This window comes from Lontra canadensis, unplaced genomic scaffold (assembly GCF_010015895.1).
Source record: "Lontra canadensis isolate GAN:19392208 unplaced genomic scaffold, GSC_riverotter_1.0 scaffold116, whole genome shotgun sequence".
Taxonomy (NCBI): Eukaryota; Metazoa; Chordata; class Mammalia; order Carnivora; family Mustelidae; genus Lontra; species Lontra canadensis.
Window position 1 is genome coordinate 1220621 of NW_022631110.1, and position 22255 is coordinate 1242875.

The 22255-nt window shown below is 40.6% G+C and overlaps 1 protein-coding gene across 7 annotated transcripts in view; it reads left to right on the forward strand.

Moving 5' to 3' along the window:
* REPS2 (RALBP1 associated Eps domain containing 2) overlaps nt 1–22255 on the forward strand; it is a 215280-nt gene that overhangs the window by 125120 nt on the left and 67905 nt on the right. For 5 of the 7 annotated variants that reach the window (XM_032840750.1, XM_032840753.1, XM_032840751.1 and 2 more), the window contains exons 11-13: nt 232–306; nt 5143–5188; nt 8611–8747. In XM_032840750.1, the coding sequence (XP_032696641.1) occupies nt 232–306; nt 5143–5188; nt 8611–8747 (258 nt within the window). The remainder of the gene's footprint in view (nt 1–231; nt 307–5142; nt 5189–8610; nt 8748–22255) is intronic. The other 2 variants (XM_032840754.1, XM_032840757.1) reach the window with 1 other exon arrangement.

A 22255-nucleotide genomic window follows, 5' to 3' on the forward strand; every position in this document is an offset into this window, starting at 1 on the left:
GCCACTAGAGGTGTTCTCTGTTGAAAGTTGGAAATACTGCTTTGTTCCTTGTGGGATGAGAACCTATTTCCATATGTTAGGGTGTTTTTATTGTTTTACTAAGTGCTATACCAACCTATAGAGCTTTAAAACACCATTTTCATAGGAATTCTTTGTTTTAATATAATGTGCCTCAGACATAAAATTTTATAGTTTTTTTCTTTTTCTCCTTTCTTTCTCTTGTTGTTTAAGAACAAAACAAAGCACGTGTAGCTTTGAAAAGTACTGTGGATGAAGCCTTGCCAAAGGATATGTCTGAGGATCCAGGTAGGAGAAAACCATTTTAATATGTTTTTATGTAATTATTTCTAATTTAAAACACCCAGTAGTTTCAGTGAGTAGAAAATTGGTGGAAGTGTAGGTTTCTCTCTAAATATTTGCCTTGTGTTTTATTCTAAGGTAACCTTTTGGTTGCTTTTTACCACTTCCCTCTTTTCAGGCTTGAGAAGAGGGTAGGTTTTTTTTTTTTTTTAAGTTCTGAATTTAGGTTTCACTGATAGGATCATGCCGTTTGAAGTTGGTCTCATTGTTACTTTTACTGTGAAACTGGGAAGGCTTGGAGTTGAGATTTCAGTAAGCCACTGTGGTTTGTGTGTAGAGTAGGGAGCTGATGGGTAGATCAACTGGAGGCCCACAGCTGAACTTTCCCATTTCCAAAGCAAAAATCTCAAATATTTTCATTAAACTTCACCACCAGGAAGGCAAATAAATGTGCTTATACTTGGAGTGGATTCCAAGGAAAAAAGAAAAGTTGTGTTTGTCCATGTTCTTAGGGACTTGAAACTGTGTCTGTGAACTGTGGAGATGGCCAGGCCTGTGTCCTCAGCTCTCTTGATGGGAACCATCACTGAACCAAGCTGAACCTAGTTAAAAACAAAGGCTAGGGAGGGCATTACTCTTTGGAGCTCCAGTTATGAGGATGTGAAAGAAGTTGCTGCATTCTCTCATTGTTGTCTTTCATAATATTTAGTAAGTAAATTATGTTTGTTTTGGTTAGCTGGCTATCATCCCGGCCTTATTTGTTTAAAGTTGGAACAAAGGTATCAGTGTAACATTGAGTCTTAATGTTATAGTACCGTATTTCCCAAACACTAAGTTCATTCAAGGTTTAAAAGAGAGAGAGGGGTGGGGGAAGATAAAAGGAGGAGGGGGGGACAGAGAGAAAGAGAGAACATGAATATGAATGAGACTCTATGATTGATTTCAGTGATGAGGTTTAAGATTCTGTGTTTTTTAGTCAGCCCCCCAGGCGATTCTGATGTGTAGCCTATTTTGGGAGCCTCTGCCTCTAGGAGTTGATGTTAAGAAATAGAAAATTGAGATTGTAGATCAATCATGACTCCAAAAGTGGTAGGAATTCTCAAGCTTCGTTTAGGTTTTTGAAACTGATTTGGGTTCCTTCGTCATAGGGAGAAATGCTCAGTTTATGTGACGACAAATGGAATGCTGGCCTGTTAGAGAATTAAACTTCAGGCTTGCTCTCTTTTCCCATTTCAGGACAAATGCCTCAGGTGGGTTCTTTCCACCTCTAATTTCTGGAGCTAAACTGGATGCACCTCTGTTTTTGTAAACTTCATGTTAACTGTATAGTAAAAGCTAGTTGAACTTGGAGAGTTAAATTGGTGCTTTTCCAACAGCCTTTTAGGCTAATAACTTCCTATTTTTTTCCCATGAGCATCATGTGTTCTCTGGAGCGTGAGCGTCACATGTCATTTTTAAGATTCCTTCATTGACTGGGGCATGGAGTTGCCCGACAAATGCTATCAGGGTGTGCCATGGTGCGTGAAGTACATTTGAATTTGTTTCACATTCTGCCTGGGAACATGCTATGTGGTTTCTGATTCATTTTTTCCACTGCTGCCCATTTCTGGAGTAGATACGAGGGAATCCCTCATCTGAAAACCCATTTAAAACCCCCTTTCCTGGGGCAGGTTTGGGTTTCTAGTGCGAGACACTATAGAGTTTCAAGGTGGTGGTTTTTAACTCTGAATGTCTGTCCGTGCCACACAGACGTTTCGCCTCAGTTTGAGTGCTGCCTTTTAGGGAATTAAACTTGAAGCTTGCCTTTTAATCTTTTTACAGTTTGTTGCAAAGTTGACCTTCCCAGGGTGTTGTAGGAAGTTGTCATTCTTCTCCCCTCTTCCCAGTTAAATGAGAAGCTGTGATCTCCCCGCTGGCTTCTGCCTGGACCCCAACACAACGTGCCCTGGCCATTTTTGCAGACATTCGCATGCCCCAGATGCCGAGTCTGACTTTCAGGGGCTTAGAGGCCGATGGGAGACTTAACTAAAAGAGTGTTCTCTAGCTTCTCGTCATCTGAACGAAACTTGTGGGAACTTACCAAGATCTGGCTGGAGTATATTTTTGCCCATGGCAGGAGAAGAATCACCCTGCCCTGCTCTTCCACGGTGGCTGGTAATAATGATGATGATAATGATAATAGTAGTGGTGATGAGGATGATGTGGTGGTAGGACCGTTGTCAGGGAATGGGGGTAATTCCTCGTCACGTATTTTTAAATAGACCTTACCCTTTTAATTGCTGCAAGTGTATATATTAGTGGAGCCTAATAGATTCCTTAGCTAACATCGTATTCCAGCCTAATTCAACAGGGCACACTGTACAATGGTGATCTTTTTCTTGACGTCTCTAGGTCACGCGGAGGGGATTAGGCCTGTTGATCCTCACACCGTAGTCACCAGGCGCCACTGGTGATTCTGGCGGCTCCCTCAGCTGCTGCCCCACGGTCTTCGGGGTAGAGCAGTTTTCTCCTTCCATCACCTGCTCCCACCTGTGCCTCTTTTGCTGTCCTAATGGGAACTAAATTTAGAATCCAGGTTTCTCAAGACAGAGGATCCCAGGGGAAGGGAGTGAAAAATGAAGCAAGAGGAAACCGGAGAGGGAGACAAACCACAAGAGACCTTAATCTTTAAACTGAGGGTTGCCGGAGGGGAGGGCGGGTGGGAGGGATGGGGGTGCTGGGTGATGGACATTGAGGAGGGTGTGTGCTGTGATGAGTGCTCTGAGTTGTGTAAGCCGGATGATTCACAGACCTGTACTCCGAAACAAGTAATACATTATATGTTAATAAAAAAAAATGATGTATTATATATCGGCTAATTGAACATAATAAAAAAAAGAACTATGAAAAATTTCCTAAAAAAAAAAGAATCCAGGTTTCTTAGCTCAAAAAATTAGGAGCACTCTCTAACAGTAATATTTTGCAATTCTAAAATACAGTTCGTTTTCAAAATACCTTCACCTTTTCTCTGTCCCCATGAGAAAGAGGCCACATTTTTATTATCTTCATTCTGTAGATGAGGAAACTGAGGCTCAGAAATATAATAGTTAAGGTTGTAGCCTGGAGGGATATGTAGGCCTCAGGACTCCTGTCTGGGTCTCCATTGCTTATCCATACCCCACACCCCATCTGTCTGTGTGTCTATCTCTCACCGGCAGGGTTTACCCCTCCTTCCACACCCATTCTTATCCCAGCAAAAAGAGATAATGGCAACTGACAAAGGACTTAATGGTCACCCCCCATGATCTGGTTTGGGGAACCAGACTTCTATTTGAACATGACTGAGACTCTCCCAACCCACATATTTCTGGAAAGCAGAGTGGCCTGAGGGAGAAGAGGGGTTCAGAGCCAGCTGTGGGGAGCCTGCCAAGAGGGTGGCCCCCAGCTTTGTGGTGAGTCTGTTTACACTGTTCAGTCAGCCCCACGGCAGCCTGCTTGACTGCAGGATGGGCTCCCCTTAGGCCCCCTTCCTTCGCTGCCCGGGGTTTGTGGGGTTAGGGGTGGCGGGGGGAGCTGCATGTACCTGCAGGTGTGGGTGCATGCTAGTGGGTAGGACAGGGCTCAAACTTCTTAGGCCTCCCATGCTTTTCAGGGCTTTGGTAGCATTTTGAGGGATTGAAGTCAAAAGGTGCCTATGTTCTCACTACACCAAGCCAAAATGTTTATTTTGGGGAGAAATGCATCTTTTCTGCAGCTGACCATATCTGAGGGAATATATATTGCTAGTTTGCCTTGTGCCTTGTTAGCATTTTTAGCTCCCCTTTCTCTGCTGCTTATCTAACCCATGGATTTTAATGACCATCATCAATCCAGGCTGCTTCTTCCCAAGGAGGGTTGTTATCTTTAGAGCAATATAAAAAAGGGTGGGGTAATTCATTGAGACACAAGAAAATGTTTGGAAGAATTTGCACAAACAATATACAACCTATATTCTTGTTCCTAGTTAGTAGCACTTTTTCTGTGGATTTTTAATGAACATTTTATGATGAAAAATTTGCAGTGGTTGCAAAACCTTAACATAACTAATGGTTTCTGAAGTTGTCTTCCGTAGGGTATTGAAAACGTAAAAAAGGATTAATCTTTTTGTGTTTATAATTACCCCAGCAACTTGTGATGGGAAAGTAGGCTCCATGGCTGTTGATGCTGAGCAAGTTAGTTCATGATTTAAATTTGATAAGGAAAAGTCGTATGGTTGATAAAATATTTTAATGATTTCACTCTGTAATATCCCCTGTATGATTTGGTCACAGAGACATAGGACACAAGAATATTTTCTTACAGAAAAATCTGTGTAGCTCATTTCAACTTGTGCGAGCTGTGATTTCTTGTGCTCATGCTGCTCTGGTAGTATATTTTAAGAAAACCTTGAAATATGTAACCTGATAGATTTCTTCCTAGCCTTCAGGGGAAGCTGGTTCAAAATCAATTACTAGGCTCTCATGATAGACCAAGAAAACCACAGGTCTAAACCCACTGTTATATAAGCAGATAACCTCTTGAGAGGGTTGTCTTTTTAGACTAGAATTTCTTTATTCGTCAACGTAGATTTGAAAGTAGCTCCTTAGTGCTCTAACAAAAGAAAAAAAATGTTGGTCTCTCCCTCCTTTGAATTGTGCCTTTAGCTTAAGAAATAAAGTAAAAAAATAATGAAAATGTGGAGGCAGTCGAGTTCTCCACAGGGACACCTGTACCTCACGTTTACCTGTTGATAATGTTTGTTCTGCACTAGCCCGGATATTGCTTTTAAACCTGTTCAACTGCAGAAATGAAAGCCAAGTAAACAACAACTAATCTTTGTTTCAGCCACTTCTAAGGATTCCAACAGTCTCAAAGCAAGACCAAGATCCAGGTAGTGTTTGTTTAATTTCTGCTTTAATGCCCTTTCTATCCTGTCCCCGACTAGAAATAAAATCCCAGAACCTGAAGCCCAGCCCATCAGATTTGAAGCTTAGAATAGGGGTGAATTCACTTGTCATGAAGGGCTTGCTTGGAGCATGCGGTGCTGCTGGGAGACACTCAGTTTCTGTATTTATTAGTGCCGGAAGATGGTGGCTGCTGCTGGCTGGTCGCCTGACAAGAGGTGGTTTGTGTGCATGTGGCCCAGTTGTTGCAGGATGATAAGGAATAGAGGGCAGTAGCTTTGGAGAGAAGGAAATGTGGTTCAAAGGTAACACTGAAATTTACTGTCAGGACAAGGTGGACACCAGGAAGTGAGACTCCTGAGGGATGAAAACAGAGTAGGAAAAGAAAATGCTCACAGTGATTTTGATGAGGCTTGAGGTTTTAGGTAAGCAGTGCTCATGGTCTGTTTTATCCTGTCTTAGAGCAGCTTTTTGGCTTCACAGTTTTTAGATCCGTATAAGCTAGTAGAAGAGGGAGAGCAAGTAAGGCAGAGCTGCAGTTGACATCAGACATCAGAGTGGAGGATGGAGGAGAAATACAGAAACATTAATAGAACATCAAAGAGGGGAAATGGTATTGGGACCACTCTTCAGTGCTGAGTACATATGTGTACTGGACAGTACATATGTGTTTGCTTTGGCTTTTGGTGACTTTTTCTTCCTTTGGCTATGAGACACATTCCTGAAAAAGTGAATTTAAATCTGACCATATTTTATATGCTTGAAATAGTGATAATTAAGGAAACTTCATCTTTTTGTAAATCTGAGAGTTATCCCTTAGTTTATCTTTTATGTCTGGATTTTCTTAAACTGGAATTCTTGTTTCCTTGTTTATAGAAGATACAGATATCTATATTCATAGTTTCTGAAATAATAGATACAGTAATTTTATTGGCAGAAAAAAAGGTATAGTCCCTGTTCCTGTCTGTGGCTACCACATTTACTTGTCTTTTTTTTTTTTTTTTTTTTTTAAGCATGAATGGACCTTTTACTGTACTGGCTTAAAGTAGTGGCTTTAGGATATAAGAATAGTAACATTTGTCTGCCCTCATAGTTTGAAAAACCTTTGAATTACAGAAATCTGTTTATGTGTGCTGTGTTAACTGTAAATTAAACCTCACAGTTTTCTTTTGTTTACTTCCTCTCTTTCTCAAAGTGAATGAAAGTATAAAGTTTCATAGTTACATGTTCTATTATTAATAGAACTTTATATATTAAAGTTCTGGCCAACTTTTATATATTATCCTCTTAGGGATCGGTCTCCTGGTCTAATTTGGATGTTTTTATTTTCACTACTCCCCAACTGGGTCTTTGCTGAGACTGAGAGACTCAAATTACTTTTATTTTCCTTTTTAGAATAGTAAAACTTTGGAGAAATATGAGGGAAAGAGGGAAAATCACTGTTTTAATACGACTTACATTCATTATTTTGTTGATTCCCTGCACATTTGTATTTAAATTGGTTGTATTCACAGTTTTACAGTATCACTTGTTTAATATTCAGTTAACTTTCCATATGCAAATACGAGTATACAGGTTATATATGGAGATAGAATGGAATGAGCTATGTGGTATGGGATAGTATGCCTAACTCTCTATATGTGTGTTGACATACACATGCATACACACACCCGCTCCCCCCATATATTCTTTCTTGACTGAAGAATGTCACTAAAGCTCTGTCTGGCATAAAAGTGCTTTTAATTTCTAGCTAGAGTATCTGATTTCCGTTTTAAATCAAGATTTCCCAATTGAAAGCTTTGTTGCCCTTTCCTATCAATTTCCTTTCGCTCTAATTGAAAGTATGAGACCATTCTTGCTGCCAGTTCCTGCATGCCTTCGCCTTGCCTGTCTGGCCAGTTGTGTTTTTTTTTTTTGTTTTGTTTTGTTTTGTTTTGTTTTTAGATTTTATTTATTTATTTGACAGAGAGAGATCACAAGTAGGTAGATAGGCAGGCAGAGAGAGAGAGAGGAGAAAGCAGGCTCCCTGCCAAGCAGAGAGCCCGATGTGGGACTCAATCCCAGGACCCTGAGATCATGACCTGAGCTGAAGGCAGAGGCTCAACCCACTTAGCCATCCAGGCGCCCCTGGCCAGTTGTTTTACAGAGCCCACCCCAGAACACGTTCTGTGCCTTTATGGCAGTTTTATGAAAGATTGCAACCTTGCATGACAGACAAAACTCTTCAACTACCACAAAGAAACCTTGAGGGAATGATTCAGGAAAGTAAAAACTTGCTATGTCAAAACCAGATTTATCAAGAACTGAAGTTGCTTAATAGTGATTGATAGGTTCTGATTTCATAAATGGCACTCTAATAGCTAAATACTAATAATAGTTTTCTGAGGTTAATTTGCCTCTAGAACACATCTCTGACTCAAAGGTCATTTTATTCTTTGACATGAGCTTAGCTGAGAGGCTGAATAGAACGGATGTACACATCCACTTCTTTGAAAATCATATTGGAAACTCACCCACAAACCTGTTTCTAAGCAATAGACTAATGTACTGAGTTGAATTAATATAGAAAATAATTAAGTCTCTAACAAGTAGTTTAGCCGCTGCTAAAAGATTTCTTTCCGGGCTCATAGGAAGTATCAGAATATTTTAAAAATGGAATTTAGAAACAGATTGGAGTTTGAATTGAACCAATATAACTTTCTAATTGTGTGACCTTTGGCAGGTTATTTATTTCCTGTTCCTTTGAATGTAATTATTGGAGTTACAATCTCAGAAGTTGTCTAGTTAGCTACTGTCTTGTTACAGAATGAAGGACAAAGTTTAGAGGAGGCTTTACTTGGAAAATTTCCCCAAACTGGTATTTCTCATGATAAGACAGCCTAGACCCCTCCATCTGATACATGTGTGTTTCCCTTTCCTGAAATGCATTTGTGGCATAGTCCCTTGAGCTGCTGATTCCTCACTCTCAGCTTCTCTGCCCCACTTCCATAGGTGCCTGTCATCGCATTTGCATGGGAACGGGAGAAAAGTGCTGCAGTCTGTTAAGACCCTGAAGCCCTTCTGTTCCAACACGGACGTGCCTAAGCAGAAGGCTTATGCGTTATTCTTATTAACAATACCCATAGAAACGGATCTGAATTTACAGGAAGCTTTTCCTTTGTGTAAATTTAGATCTAAGATATAATATGAACAAAGGGGTTAAAAAAGGTTCTGATTCATGGCTGGGTTTGGATAGTTATTGCCGGTAGTGGTACCCAAGGGACAGTTGAATTCGTGGTTGCTTTGAGATGGGCCTTGGTCAGTCTTTTGGAAAAGTGACTTTGACTTCTGTGGGTATTTCCATTTTAACCTTACTTCAGAGACTAAAGCTTTGCTGTCTCCCTTCTGACCTTCCCTTATTTTGCTGCAGATCTTACTCTAGCACCTCCATAGAAGAGGCCATGAAAAGGGGCGAGGACCCTCCCACCCCGCCACCGCGGCCACAGAAAACCCATTCCAGAGCTTCCTCCTTGGATCTGAATAAAGTCTTCCAGCCCAGTGTGCCAGGTGAAGTGCCCCTCTGCACCCCAGTCTTTCCCTTCCCTGTTGGAGTCACTGGATGTGTGTCCGCCACAGAGGCCTTTGTGAGTCCACAGAATGAGCAGATCTGACCGTTTCCTGCCCCAGGAAGGTGTTCGAGTTGCTATGGTATTCTTGGGAGGGAAAGCAGTTCTAAGCAGATAGATATCCCTCGTGTCTGGAGCCTTGCCCACACTTGTATGGACCAAGAATTATGAAATTCTGTGCTAAGAGGATTAAAATACTTTAACCCCAGACAGCCCACTGAGTGCATGGCTGGGGTCTCGTTCTCTGTAATTTGTATATAAGATTGCTGTCTGTCGTTTCCTGAGATGCTTATGTAGTTCTTCTCTGAAAGAGCTTGGGGATTGACACCGGCCGGAAGCTTCCCCTGCGTCTTATCCTTGTGGTGAAGATCCTGTGTCTTGGAGGATTTAATGCTAAGGGGGCCTGCTTTCTAAATCTGACCAATGGTTCGGTGGTTGGTGGGGGGACCTAGGGCAAGAGCTCCTCCAGGTGGCTTGCTGAGGGGTTTCTGGGGGTGCCACTTCCTTGAGCCAGCTGCTGTACAGCTGGGGTTGGAGGTGGGGGAGGTTGGAGGGCCCTGTCTGCTTCCCTGGCTCCCTGTGAAGTGGGAGATTTCCTCCTAGGGAACCTACAGAACAGCAGATGAGAACCATGCATGCCTTTGCTTAGCAAAGGTGCTAGGATGCAGTGCCTTCCCAAGTGTTATTTTGAGAGTAACAAGGGCCTTTCCACTGACTAATGTAGGCAAACTATAAATACAGTGATTTTCTGGAACTTTTTCTCTATCTGTGTGCGTTTTAAATCAAGCCAGCCTCAGATGCTAGTGATTTGCAGATTATTATCTTTTCTACTAAAGCAAGAAAAGACTCTCCTTGGCTCACACATTAGCATGACCTCTGTGTCCCAACAGAGCTCAGCATGTTTTAGTTGTTCTAATAAAGTAGTCTCCTCACAGTAAAGTTACAGATTGTTTTTTAATATACTAGAGTCTTGAACTCTCTATGAAATTTGATTCTCTGCCATGAGTTCATCAGATAAAAATTTGCCTTGCATTTCCCCCCATACTTTGATCCAAATTCTGGCATAATTTCATAGTAACTGGTATTTGAGGTGGGAGTAGCCACAGATGATGATGCTATAAAAATTTCACATGGCTGGTGGATTATGACCCAGAAGATTTTTCTATACATGCAAGAAGATTAAAACAATCTGGGCAGCTATCTTAATACGTTTTCCTTGCAAGGAGAAGCTGGAGACGTGCAAGCATATCTCTGGCTGTGCAAGCCCGCGAAGAGTGCCAGCTGTGCGGGAATGGTTGTGCTGTGGCTTTTATGACATTGTGTCATATGGTGGAAGAGACAAGACTGGATTTGGAGTTCAGCTCTGCTGCTTATTAACTGTTTGATTTTCAGCAAGTGACTTAATCTTTCTGCATTTTGAATTTTTAATCTCTAAAATAGGGCCAGCAGTCCATGGAGCTGTCGGGTTTTGGTGAGATAATAAACATAATCCTAATAGCAACATGTTTGACATCTAGGCACTCATTTGGCTAGAAATCATTGAGGAAAGGGAATCTGAGGTTAAAGTCCCTTGCCCCCCCTTGATCGCCAGTGGTTCAAGTCTGTGATCCACTCCCTGCAGTTCCTCAGTGGGCTCACAGAGGGACTGAGCCCCAGTTGCCTGCTGTATTATGAGCAAAGGACTGTGAAAAACAGAGTAAGTGAGGCCAGGTTGCTGAGTCAGAGTGGCCTATGGTGGACTGACAGTGTGGAAAAGAAATACAGTGGAGAGAAGATGCAAAGACACAAGAATGAAAGAGGGAAGTAAAGAAAATGATGAGATGGTTGTTACATAGGAGTGATGATGTTTATATAAAGGGAAGAGAAGAAAGTAGAATAGAAGACTGTAGTGACCAAGGGGAGGAGAGCCCACAGAGAACTCTTCCACAGACTCGGTGAAAGATTTGGATGGGATTTAAGGGAAGAACTTAGAAAAGGCTGGCATCAATGTCTTCCAATTTAGGAAGATCGGTAACATGATATGGGGAAGAATATCAAAGGGCTCATTTCAAATGTAAATCTATAAAAGTGAACAAGCCACTTTGGCAGTATGGGACAATTGGCTTTACCTTTGATATCTGTAAAAACTTATGAATTTAAATTTATGGGAGTCTAGGTTATCCCAGGGCTCTAGGTAGGTGGGTCCTGGTATTATACCTAAAGTGTATGTTTTCATAGGGAGAAGTTGATATGACACAATTGCTGTGTGTAAAAGGGAGATCACCTTTGTTGTTGTTGTTTTCAAAAGATTTTATGTATTTATTTGAGAGAGAGCACAAGCAGGGGGAGCAGGAGAGGGGGAAGCAGAGAGCCTAATGGGGGCTCGCTCCCAGGACCTGGATCATAACCTGAGCTGCAGGCAGACGCTTAACCAACTGAGCCACCCAGGCGCCCCATGGGAGATCACCTTAGTAAAAGCTGGTGCATGTCAGGGGGCCGTCCTTTCAAGGCCCAAACAGCTGCTGCATTTGAGAGAAGATAAAAATGTGCAAGAAAGTCTCAGTGATGATGCAAGTATACAAAATCTAGATGCAATCAGACCTGGGATGTCTGGATTTTATTGCTCTATGCTTAGAGCCTCGAAACATATTTTATTTTATTAGTACTTTGTTTTAGAAAACATATTATATTACTAAAATTCCTGTAAGAAAAATCACACTGTGAAGGCAGTACTTTTTAGATCCTAACTTCCTTTTCCTCATTGAAGCAGTTGTTTTCATAAAGCAAATTTTTTCATAACGAATTTCGTTTGTTCCAGCCTCTGGGGTGGGAACTCCCCTCCTGCTCTCAACAGTGACCCGCCACTTCCAGAGCCATGCCTAAAGCTTGCAGCTGGTGGTTGCCACGGTGATGGTCAACCCCTTTAGTGCTGCCTCTGCCGCAGATAGCCCTGTGCCAGTCATTGAGTATCTACCTACAGATGGGGCAGAGGGGGCAGAAGTTGTGGGCAGAAGGGGCAGAGGTTGTGTGGAGGAAAAATAGCAATCCCTTTAAAGCTGCAGACCAGACACCTTCATCACTTCCACTCAGCTCTAACTGGGGAAACCTAGTCCCTTGGATATAGCTAGCTGCTGGGCAGCTGGGAAAGGTAGTTCCTGGCGAGATAGCCATTTCCCATTGACACCCCTCTTACTGTGAAAGAGGAGAGTGGATGTTGGTGGGCAGCTCTTTCTCCCACATTGCATGTGGCCAAATATATTCAGATCCACATGTTAAAGCCATTGTGATGGCTGAACAAAACATCTATGGGTAGCATCTACCCATGGATCGCTAATGTTTTATTTCTGCTTTAGACATTACTGATAATAATAGCTCATTCCAGGGTTAAGAAATTATGGTACATCCATATTATGAAAACTTAGGAAGCAGTTAAAAAGATTTAGGTATGTGTACTATCTGACATAAATTAGGTGAAAGAGGCACGGTGCAGAATATGTATGTTCTTAAGTGTATAGGCAGTTTTTGGAAGGTTACTTAGGAAATTGGTAATAGAAGAGATGAGGATGACTGGGGACAGGAGTGAGAGAGAAACTTCTCATTGAATACACACTTCTATCTTTTAAATTTTGCCTTAAGTACAGATAGTAAAGAAATTTTGCTTTTCATTCAGTAGCCACAGTGACCAGATAGTACTTGAGAGTACCAGAAATGTCCTTCCTGGCTGAGTTTACCTGCCTCAAATTTACCATACTCTGTCCAGGGTATTTTTATGACCAGCCTCTTGCCACTTTGTAGAATGCAGCTAATATGACAGAAGCATTCCAGTACATTCCTTAAGGCTCTGATACGTCCTTCAGATTCCTCCTCAGTGCCCTTCCAATATTGAGAAATAGTTTTGGAGGACTCCTCATAGCCTCCATTGTGAGATGGACAGGTGGGCAAAGTGTGATAAGGGCTCTGTCTTAACTTGGAAGGGGGTTGTATTTTTTAGTTGGCCAGCTGAGACGAGTCCGTCCAGGTTTCTCTAAAAATTGATACTTCTTTCTGCAACTTGAGAAATATGTAAACCCTTTGGGAATAAGAGATACAACATTTCTTACCTAATTTAACCTTTCAAGTTCTCTAAAGGATGAATTTGCTCAAACAGCTTCAACCTTATGGATTTCCTTATTGTATCATTCTTGTGAGAGCTGCTTGTTCCCTTTTAAAATCTAGTAGGATTATGGTATTCCTGCTCTACTCCCAAACTTTTGTGTCCACGTTACGCAGCTATCTAAGGGTTCAGTTTGGCAGTCTGGACAGGTTTTTTTTTTTTTTTTTAATGAAAACTTCATTGGGGTAAAATCCACACACTGTAAAATTCGCCCCTTTAAAGTATATAATTCAGTGGTTTGTAGCATATTTATACTGTTGGGCAGCCACTAGCATTATCCAATTTTAGAACATTTTCCTCACCCCAAAAAGAAACCCCATACTCATTAGTAGTCCTTCTTCATTCCCCTATCCTCTCCCCACAGCTGTTGGCAACCTCTAATCTACTTTCTGTTTCCATGAATTTGCCTGTTCTGGACATTGTATTAGTGGCATCACACAACATATGGTGTTTTGTAACTGGCTTCTTTCACTTGGTATAATGTTTACAAGGTGTATCCATGTTGTAACATGTCGGAGTACTTCATTCCTTTTATGGATGAATAATATTACGTTGTAGGAATATGACACATTTTATTTATCCATTTATCAGTTCATGGATATGCATAGGAGTGGAATTTCTGGGTCATATGGTAAGTCTAAGTTGGACATCTTGAGGAACAACCGAAGTGGCCGCACAGTTTACTATCTCACTAGCATTGTCTGAGGACTGCAGTTTCTCACTCTTGAAGCACTTATTATTGCCCATCCTTTTTATTTTAGTCAGCCTAGCTGGTATGAAATGGTATCTTATCATGGTTTTGATTTGCATTTTCTTTTTTAAAATTATTATTTTAAAATAATCTCTGTAGCCAGTGTGGGGCTCAAACCCACTATCCTGAGATTGAGAGTTGGCTGCTGTGCCAACTGAGCAGCCAGGTGCCCCTTGATTGGCATTTTCTAGTGACTAATGATGTTGAACACCTTTTTGTGTGCTTATTGGCCGTATTTATGTCATTTTAGGAGAGCTGTTCAAAATCTTAGCCCTTTTTTATTTTTTAATTTTTTAAAAAGATTTTATTTATTTATTTGACAGAGAGAAATCACAAGTAGGCAGAGAGAGAGGAGGAAGCAGGCTCCCTGCTGAGCAGAAAGCCCGATTCGGGGCTCGAACCCAGGACCTGGGATCATGACCTGAGCCGAAGGCAGCGGCTTAACCCACTGAGCCACCCAGGTGCCCCTCTTAGCCCATTTTTAAATTGGGCTATTTGTCTCTTATTGTTGAGTTGTAAGGGTTTTTTGTATATTCTGGATGCAAATCCCTTTTCACATACATAATTTTAAAATATTTCTCTCATTTTGTGGGTTGTCCTTTCAACATTTATTTTTCTTTTAAAGATTTTATTTATTTATTTGACAGACAGAGATCACCAGTAGGCAGAGAGGCGGGTAGAGAGAGGGGGGAAGCAGGCTCCCCGGCTCCCCGTGGAACAAAGAGCCTGATGTGGGGCTCGATCCCAGGACCCTGGGATCGTGATCTGAACCGAAGGCAGAGGCTTTAACCCACTGAGCCACCCAGGCGCCCCATCCTTTCAACATTTTTAATGGTATCCTTTGACGTGCAGAAGCTTTTAATTTTGATGAAGTCCAGTTTATTTATTTTTCTTTTATCATTTGTGCTTTGGGTTATCATAGCTAAGAAATCATTGCCTAACTCAGGGCCACAAACACGTACTCCTCTTCTAAGATTTTTATATTTTTAGCTCTTACATTTAAGTCTGTGATCCACTTTGAGTTGCTTTTTTTGTATGTGGTGTGAGGTAAGGGTTCAAATTTTGGGTTTTTGTTGTTTGTTTTTTCATGTGACTATCCAGTTCTCCCAGTACCATTTGTTGAAAAAACTATTATTCCCTGTTTAATTTTCCTGGCACCCTTGTTAAAAATCAACTGACCATTTAACATAAAGTCTTATTTCTGGATTATCAATTCTATTCCATTGATATTAATATATCTATCCTTGTGCTAGCACCATACTGTTGTGATTGTTCCAGAATTATAATACGTTTTGCAGTTGGGATGTGTGTCTGTGCCCACTTTCTTCTTCCTCTTCTTCTTTTTCTTTTCCTTCTTCTTTTCTTTTTTTAAAAAAGATTTATTTATTTGAGAGAGAGCGAGCATGAGCAAGTGCACAGAGTGGGGAGGGGTAGAGGGAGAGGGACAGAAGGAATCTCAGGCAGACTACCTGGTGAGCATGGAGCCTGATGTGTGACTTGATCTCAAGACCCTGAGATCATGACCTGAGCCAACATCAAGGGTCAGACGCTTAACCGACTGAGCCACCCAGGTGCCTCTCTTCTTTTTCAAGATTGTTTTGCTTTTTCTGTGTCCTTTGCATTTCCATATGAAATTTAGGATCAGGTTGTCAATTTCTGTTTTTTTTTTTTTTTAAAGGCAACTGGAAGTTTGGTAGGGATTGCACTGACTCTTTAGATCAGTTTGGTTAGTACTGCTATCTCAACAGTATTTTGCCCCCAACTTTATAATGAGGCTAAGGGACAAATAAAAATTGTACATATTTATGGCATACAAAGTAACGTTTTCCATCTTAACAATATTAAGTCTTCTTTTTTTTTTTAATTTTATTTATTTATTTGACAGAGATCACAAGTAGGCAGAGAGGCAGGCAGAGGGAGAGAGAGGGGGAAGCAGGCTCCCTACCGAGCACAGAGCCCAATGCGGGGCTCCATCCCAGGACCCTGAGACCATGACCCGAGCCGAAGGCAGAGGCTTTAACCTACTGAGCCAACCAGGCACCCCAACAATATTAAGTCTTCTAATCCATGAACACAGGATATATTTTCATTATTTAAGTCTTTAATGTCTTTCAACAATATTTTGTAGTTTTCACAAATAAGTTTTGTACTTGTAAAAATTTATTCTTAAGTGTTTTGTTTGATGTTAGCCTAAAGGGAATTGTTTTCTTAATTTCATTTTTTGCAGTCTTCATTGCCGGTGTATAGAAATATAATTGGTTTTTATTTATTGATCTATCTTGTAACCTTGTTGAATTTGTGTGTTAGTTGTCTGGACACATCTTTATCCTTAACTTAGATAATGAGTTTGGCAGCATACTGTTGGACTTCTAACTGCTTAACTAATCATGCAGCTACTACAAACATGGAGGGAATCCCTTTTAGTGTTTGGAAAGCATTTAAAGAATCATTACTGACTGCTTGCATTCAGCTATACTTTTTCTCTCATATGTGAAACCAGTTGATCTAGTTACTTTATCAGCAGTATATTTTCTTTTTCCTAAAGATTTTATTTATTTGAGAGAAAGAGAGAGCGAGCGATGGGGAGGGGGAGAGAGAGGATGAGAAGCAAACTTCCTGCTGAGCAGGGAGTCCATTGAGGGGCTGTCCCAAGACCCGGAGATCATGACCTGAGCCTAAGACAGTTGCTTAACTGACTGAGCCGCCCAGGTCACCTGAGTAGTATATTCTTTACCTGTCAGTATAGTGTCCACTTTGTCCCAAACCAAATTTCCCTATTTGTTAGAGTTGTTTTTAGGCTCTTTATTAACACCTAGCACTAGATACATAGTGAATTTGAGGCTTACTTGGTACAGGGTACACATTTAAAGCACTTTCCATGCATTGTCTCTTATCCTTACAATAACCCTAATGAGGTAGGTGCTGTTGTATCCCCGCTTTAGAGAAACAGAAACTGAGGAGCAAAAGTTAATTTGGCTAAGGTCATGGAGCTCGTAGATGGTGGTGCTGGGCTTTAAGCTTGCGTCGCCCAATGCTAGGGCCTACACTCCACTGCCTTAAGAAGGGGCAAGTATTTCTCTTCTCTCTACCCCACTTGCATCTCCCAACTTCTCCATTTGGTCAGATATTTGGTAGTCATGTCTCTATTCAGCTGCCTATGCTGGACATTGAATTCTTTTTTTTTTTTCCCTTAATTTAGAAGGCTCAACACTCAGCATGGAGCCCAACGTATGGCTTGAACTCACAACTTTGAGATCAAGACCTGAGTTTGAGATAAAGAGTCAGATGCTTAACTGACTGAGCCACCCAGGTGTCCCTGGATGTTGAATTCTTAAGAAGGGGCAGAAGGCACAGTGCTATTACTCCTGTTGGTTGCAGCCCTCATCCTCCTTCACTAGCCAGCTGAGAACTGAGACTCAGCTCCACACCTGGGCAGTTGGCTTACAATTCTAATTTGACTAGGGGCGCCTGGGTAGCACAGTTGGTTATGCGTCTGACTCTTGGTTTCAGTTTAGGTCATGATCTCAAGGTCATGAGACCAAGCCCTGTATTGGGCTCCATGCTAAGCATGGGGTCTGTTTGAGTTTCTCTCCCTTTCTTCCCCTCTCCCTGTCCCACACAAGTTCTCTCTCTCAAATTAAAAAAAAAAACTCATTTGAATTTGTATAAAATTCAGACATTACATATCTGACCCTTAAGTTCATTTCCACGAAGCCTGGTATCCTCCCCAGGGAAGGTATCCTTCTGACATTTTCTAGTCCATTTATAACATCAATTTCATGGTTTTTGTCTTTAAAATAATTGACATCACATTGTACATGTTTCTCCTGTGCTTTTACAGAATTTGTTATTTCTTGGAGATCTATCCATGTCAGTACTGATAATTTTGTCATCCTTTTATACACATTCTATATACTGGCTACTTTGTTAAAAACTGTATTATGGAAAACTTCAGATTTATGTAAAAGTAGAAAATCTCCATCCCCAGATCAACTGCCAGATATTATATAATTTCATACATATTTTATATGTATCTCTAATTGGTAAGGTCTTTTTATAAAAACTTAATCAGGGCTCCTGGGTGGTTCAGTGGGTTAAGCCTCTGCCTTTGGCTCAGATCATGATCCCAGGGTCCTGGGATTGAGCCCCACACTGGGCTCTCTGCTCAGCAGGGAGCCTGCTTCCCCCTCTCTCTGCCTGCCTCTTTGCCTACTTGTGATCTCTCTCTCTCTCTCTGTCAAATAAATAAATAAAATCTTTAAAAAAAATTGCTGGGTGCCTGGGTGGCTCAGTGGGTTGAGGCCTCTGCCTTCGGCTCAGGTCATGATCTCAGGGTCCTGGGATCGAGCCCCACATCGGGCTCTCTGCTCAGCAGGGAGCCTGCTTCCTCCTCTCTCTGCCTGCCTCTCTGCCTACTTGTGATCTGTATCTGTCAGATAAATAAATAAAATCTTTAAAAAAATTGCTAAACCTTAATCATAGCTGTTCTTCCCTCTTTTGTATTTCTTACAAACTGGCTGGTCAGATCTAGGCTTGCTTAGAATCACACTCTATTTTTAGCAAGAGTAGTTCCTAGTGATACTGTGTATTTTCTACTGCATCACATTAAGAGGTCTCTGATATCTAATGGCTCCATTTTTGTGATGTTCAGTTTATCAGTGGGTTCATGAAATATTAGCCTGGTTTATCCGTTATGACAGAGATCCCTAGCAGCTGCTCAGATAATCATTTTATCAGGTAATGATCCTCATTGCCCGCATCCAGTGGTGTGTTGGTAAATGTTTAACTGGCTATTTACTGATTTTTATGGTATAAACATTCCTGCCACAGCCACTTTTATTCTTACTGATGTGTCACTAAATGAGGGGTTGGAACATATGTATACAGTTGGCTCTCATAAGCTGGTATGAGTTGTTTTCAGCAAACTGCTGCTTAGGTCCATTATTTCATTGGTAGTTATAAAACGGTGATACTCCCATTTCTTATACCTTTATTAATTTGGGCCTTAGTTTATTTGCCCATTTATCTATTGTTAGACATTTTGCTTATAATTGTTACAAAACTTGTGAGCTGAAGAATACCATAAAATGACACAATTCTTGGGGTGCCTGGGTGGCTCAGTTGGTTAAGCATCTGACTCTTGATTTTGTGTCAGGTCATGATCTCAGGGTCATGAGATCAAGCCTCGTGTTGGGCTCCACACCCAGGTTAAGATTCTGTCTCTCCTTCTCCCTCTGCCCTCACGCCACTCTCATGCATGCTCTCTCTCTCTTCCTCTCTGTAAAAAGAAAAACAACAAAAAAAGCAATAGTGTTCTCAGTATATGCATTTGAGTTCAGAGAGTTTAATGAAAACTGAAATAGACTTCAGTAATGGTGAGTGGCAAAAGTGTCCTTTCATTTAACCAATATTTATTTAATACTCATTGTGTACTAGGTACTGTGGAGAATTGTAAGAGGAATATGGATATGGCCTCACTTTCTGCTAATCAGTGTTAACAGTTATATGTGAGAACGGTGCTGTGTCTGGAAGGTTTCTAACTAGGATGATCTGTAGATATATTGGAGTGGTTGTACAGGCTATTGAGCTAGCCTTTGAAAAGGATGGATATAATTTTTGGAGCCAAATTCTGTTGATTTTTCTTTGATACCTGCCTTGGTTCACTTCTTACTACCATTTGCCTTGAAGACTACTATAGTAATCTCCTGTCTGATTTGCTTGCTTTGTTCTTTCCTTCATAGAGCGGCAGGATTAATTTTCTTAAGCTCAGCTATGATGTTACTTCCCTATTTCAAACTTTTCAGGCCTTTCAATGTAAACACCAAATTCCGTTGTCTTAACAGCTAGACGTAAAACCATGAGAACACATGAATTCAGTAAGGGACAAGCCCCAATGCCTGGAATGCTCAGGGAGGAGTGTATTTCAGGAATAAGTGGAGACCAGAAGTCTAAGGTTTGCCGACTGACCAAAAAGAATGGAGGCTAGGGGAGAAGGAGTTCTCAAACCATGTTCCTAGGAAGCGTTAGAACAGTTCATTGGAGTGGTAGGGTTAATCCAGATTGCAAAAGGTAGAGTGACTGAGACACTGGTGTGGGGTAGTTGTTCATCACAAACTCACTTTGAAGCGTTTCAGACTTAGATGTTGGTTTGACTATATGTCACATTTTTCAAATTCGTGGTAGAAAAGAGACCCTACCAAGATAATAGAATCTTTTTCCAAGTTGCTTGCTTGCCTCCCATTGAAGACACACACACATAAACATTTTTAACCAACCTACAGAGTTTCATAGTAAAATGATTAGGAGTAACACATTCATGTAAAAGTAATAAGAGAAATGAAACTTGACCTTAACCAAAGTCAATTCTCATGCATTTTTGTTGCTTAACTCTGCCTAGGTCTGTGTCTGGGACCTCGTTAACCTGTATGACATATCCTGTGGTGCAAGAAGAAGGAGTTACTAGAAAAAAATGGCAAATTCTAAAATCATAGAGTGTCAGTGCTAAAAGACAACATACATGACATCTTGGCCACCTCTCACATATTACAGGAGATGAGACTGAGATCCAGGAACAAAGCAATTGCTTTGTTCTCCATCGGAATCCTCTTTGTTCAAGTTATTGTTACAACAGATTTGGTATCAGAGAAAGCAATCTATATTAATTTAACTTGGGGGGCACACCTTACTATTTTTCTACAGGCGGTAATTCATCTGAAGTTAAAAGATATATTAAAGAATAGATATGGGGCCCAATATGCAAGAAACTAATATTGTTTTTCTGTGTTTTCATTTATGTGATTTACAGTATTGGACCAATTTCCCTGAGGTTCTTTAGGGAGACAGGAAAGAAAGTTTTGCCTTCATAAATACTGGGAGATCTTAGGAATTTATTTTTTTTGATGATCGAAAATTGTTATGAATATAAATTGTTATTCAAATTGTTGTGTTAAATATCTACAAAAAAGGAAAGGAATCGTATACTGAATCCCTGGCCTCAACAGTGATCAACTATGGCCCATTTTGTTTCATCTGTGTTCCCTCTCCCATATGATTAATTATACTTTTTCCCCCACCCTTAGCTTGAAAAAAAAACTATTGAGGTATAATTTTCAGACCATAAAGTTCATCCATTTTAAATGTACAACTCAGTGACTGACAGTAAATTTATCAAATTGTGCTGTCACCATAATCCAGTTTCAGAACATTTTCAGCACCCCAGGAGTACAGTCAGTCCCCATGCCCAGCTCCCGACAACCAGTCATCTACCTCCTGTTTCTATAGATTGGCGTTTCTGGAAATGTCGTATAAATGAAATCATAAATATGGGGTCTTTGTGTCTGGCATGCTAAACTTTATGTGATGTTTTCGAGGTTCATCTAAGTTGTAGCATGTATCAGTATTTCATTTTTTAATTGTGGAATAGTGTTCCACTGTATGTACGTACCACATGTTGTCTCTCCAGTCTTCAGTTTCATGGACACCTCAGTTGTTTATACTTTTTGCCTGTTAGGAATAATGCTACCATGAACACTTACATACAGGTCTTTGTGGGACATATGTTTTCATTTCTCTTGGCATAGGACCTAGGAGTGGAATTACTGGGTGTATGGTAACTTTAAGAAACTGCTGAACTGTTTTCTAAAGTGTCCATACTATTTTACATTTTCACCAGCAGTGTGCAAGGGTTACTGTTTCTTCCCATTTTTACCAATGCTTACTATTTTTTAAAAAATTATAGCTATCCTGCTGGGTGTGAAGTGGTTTTTTGTTGTGGTTTTGATTTGTTTCCCTGATGACTAATGATGTTGAGCATCTTTTCATGTGCTTATTAATGATTTCTATGTTTTCTTTGATGAAATGCCTACTGAAATCATTTGCCCACTTTTAAATTGGGTGTTTGTCTTCTTTTTTGCGGGGGGGGGATGGTGTTCACCTTTTTATTGTTGAGTGTGTATTCGGGAGTTCTTAGTGTATTCTGGATACAAGGTCTTTATCAGATGTGTAATTTGCAAATATTTTCTTCCCATTCTGTGTCTTGTCTTTCCATTTTCTTAGTGGTGTATTTTGAAGCAAAAAAGTTTTGCATTTCAATGAAGTACAGTTTATGAATTCTTTCCTGTTTAAAATGTTCTTTTGGTGTCACATCTAAGAAATCTTTGCCTAACCTAATGTCTTGAAGCTTTTCTGTTATTTATTTCTAAAAATACTACAATGTTAGCTCTTATATTCATGTCTTGAATCCATTTTTCTTTAAATTTTGTTTGTAGTGTGAGCTGAGGGTCTAAGTTCATTTCTTTATATGCGGATATCCAGTTGTTTCAGCCCTGCATGTTGAAAAAAACTCCTATTGAGTTGCCGTGGCACCTTTGTTGAAAATCACTTGACTGTAAATTTAAGGGTTTCTTTCTGGGCTCTCTGTTCTGTTTGTTGATCTCTATGTCCTTATGGTAGTACTACACTGAATATTTTTTTTTTTAAAGATTTATTTATTTATTTATTTGACAGAGATCACAAGTAGGCAGAGAGGCAGGCAGAGAGAGGGGGAGAAGCAGGCTCCCTGCTGAGT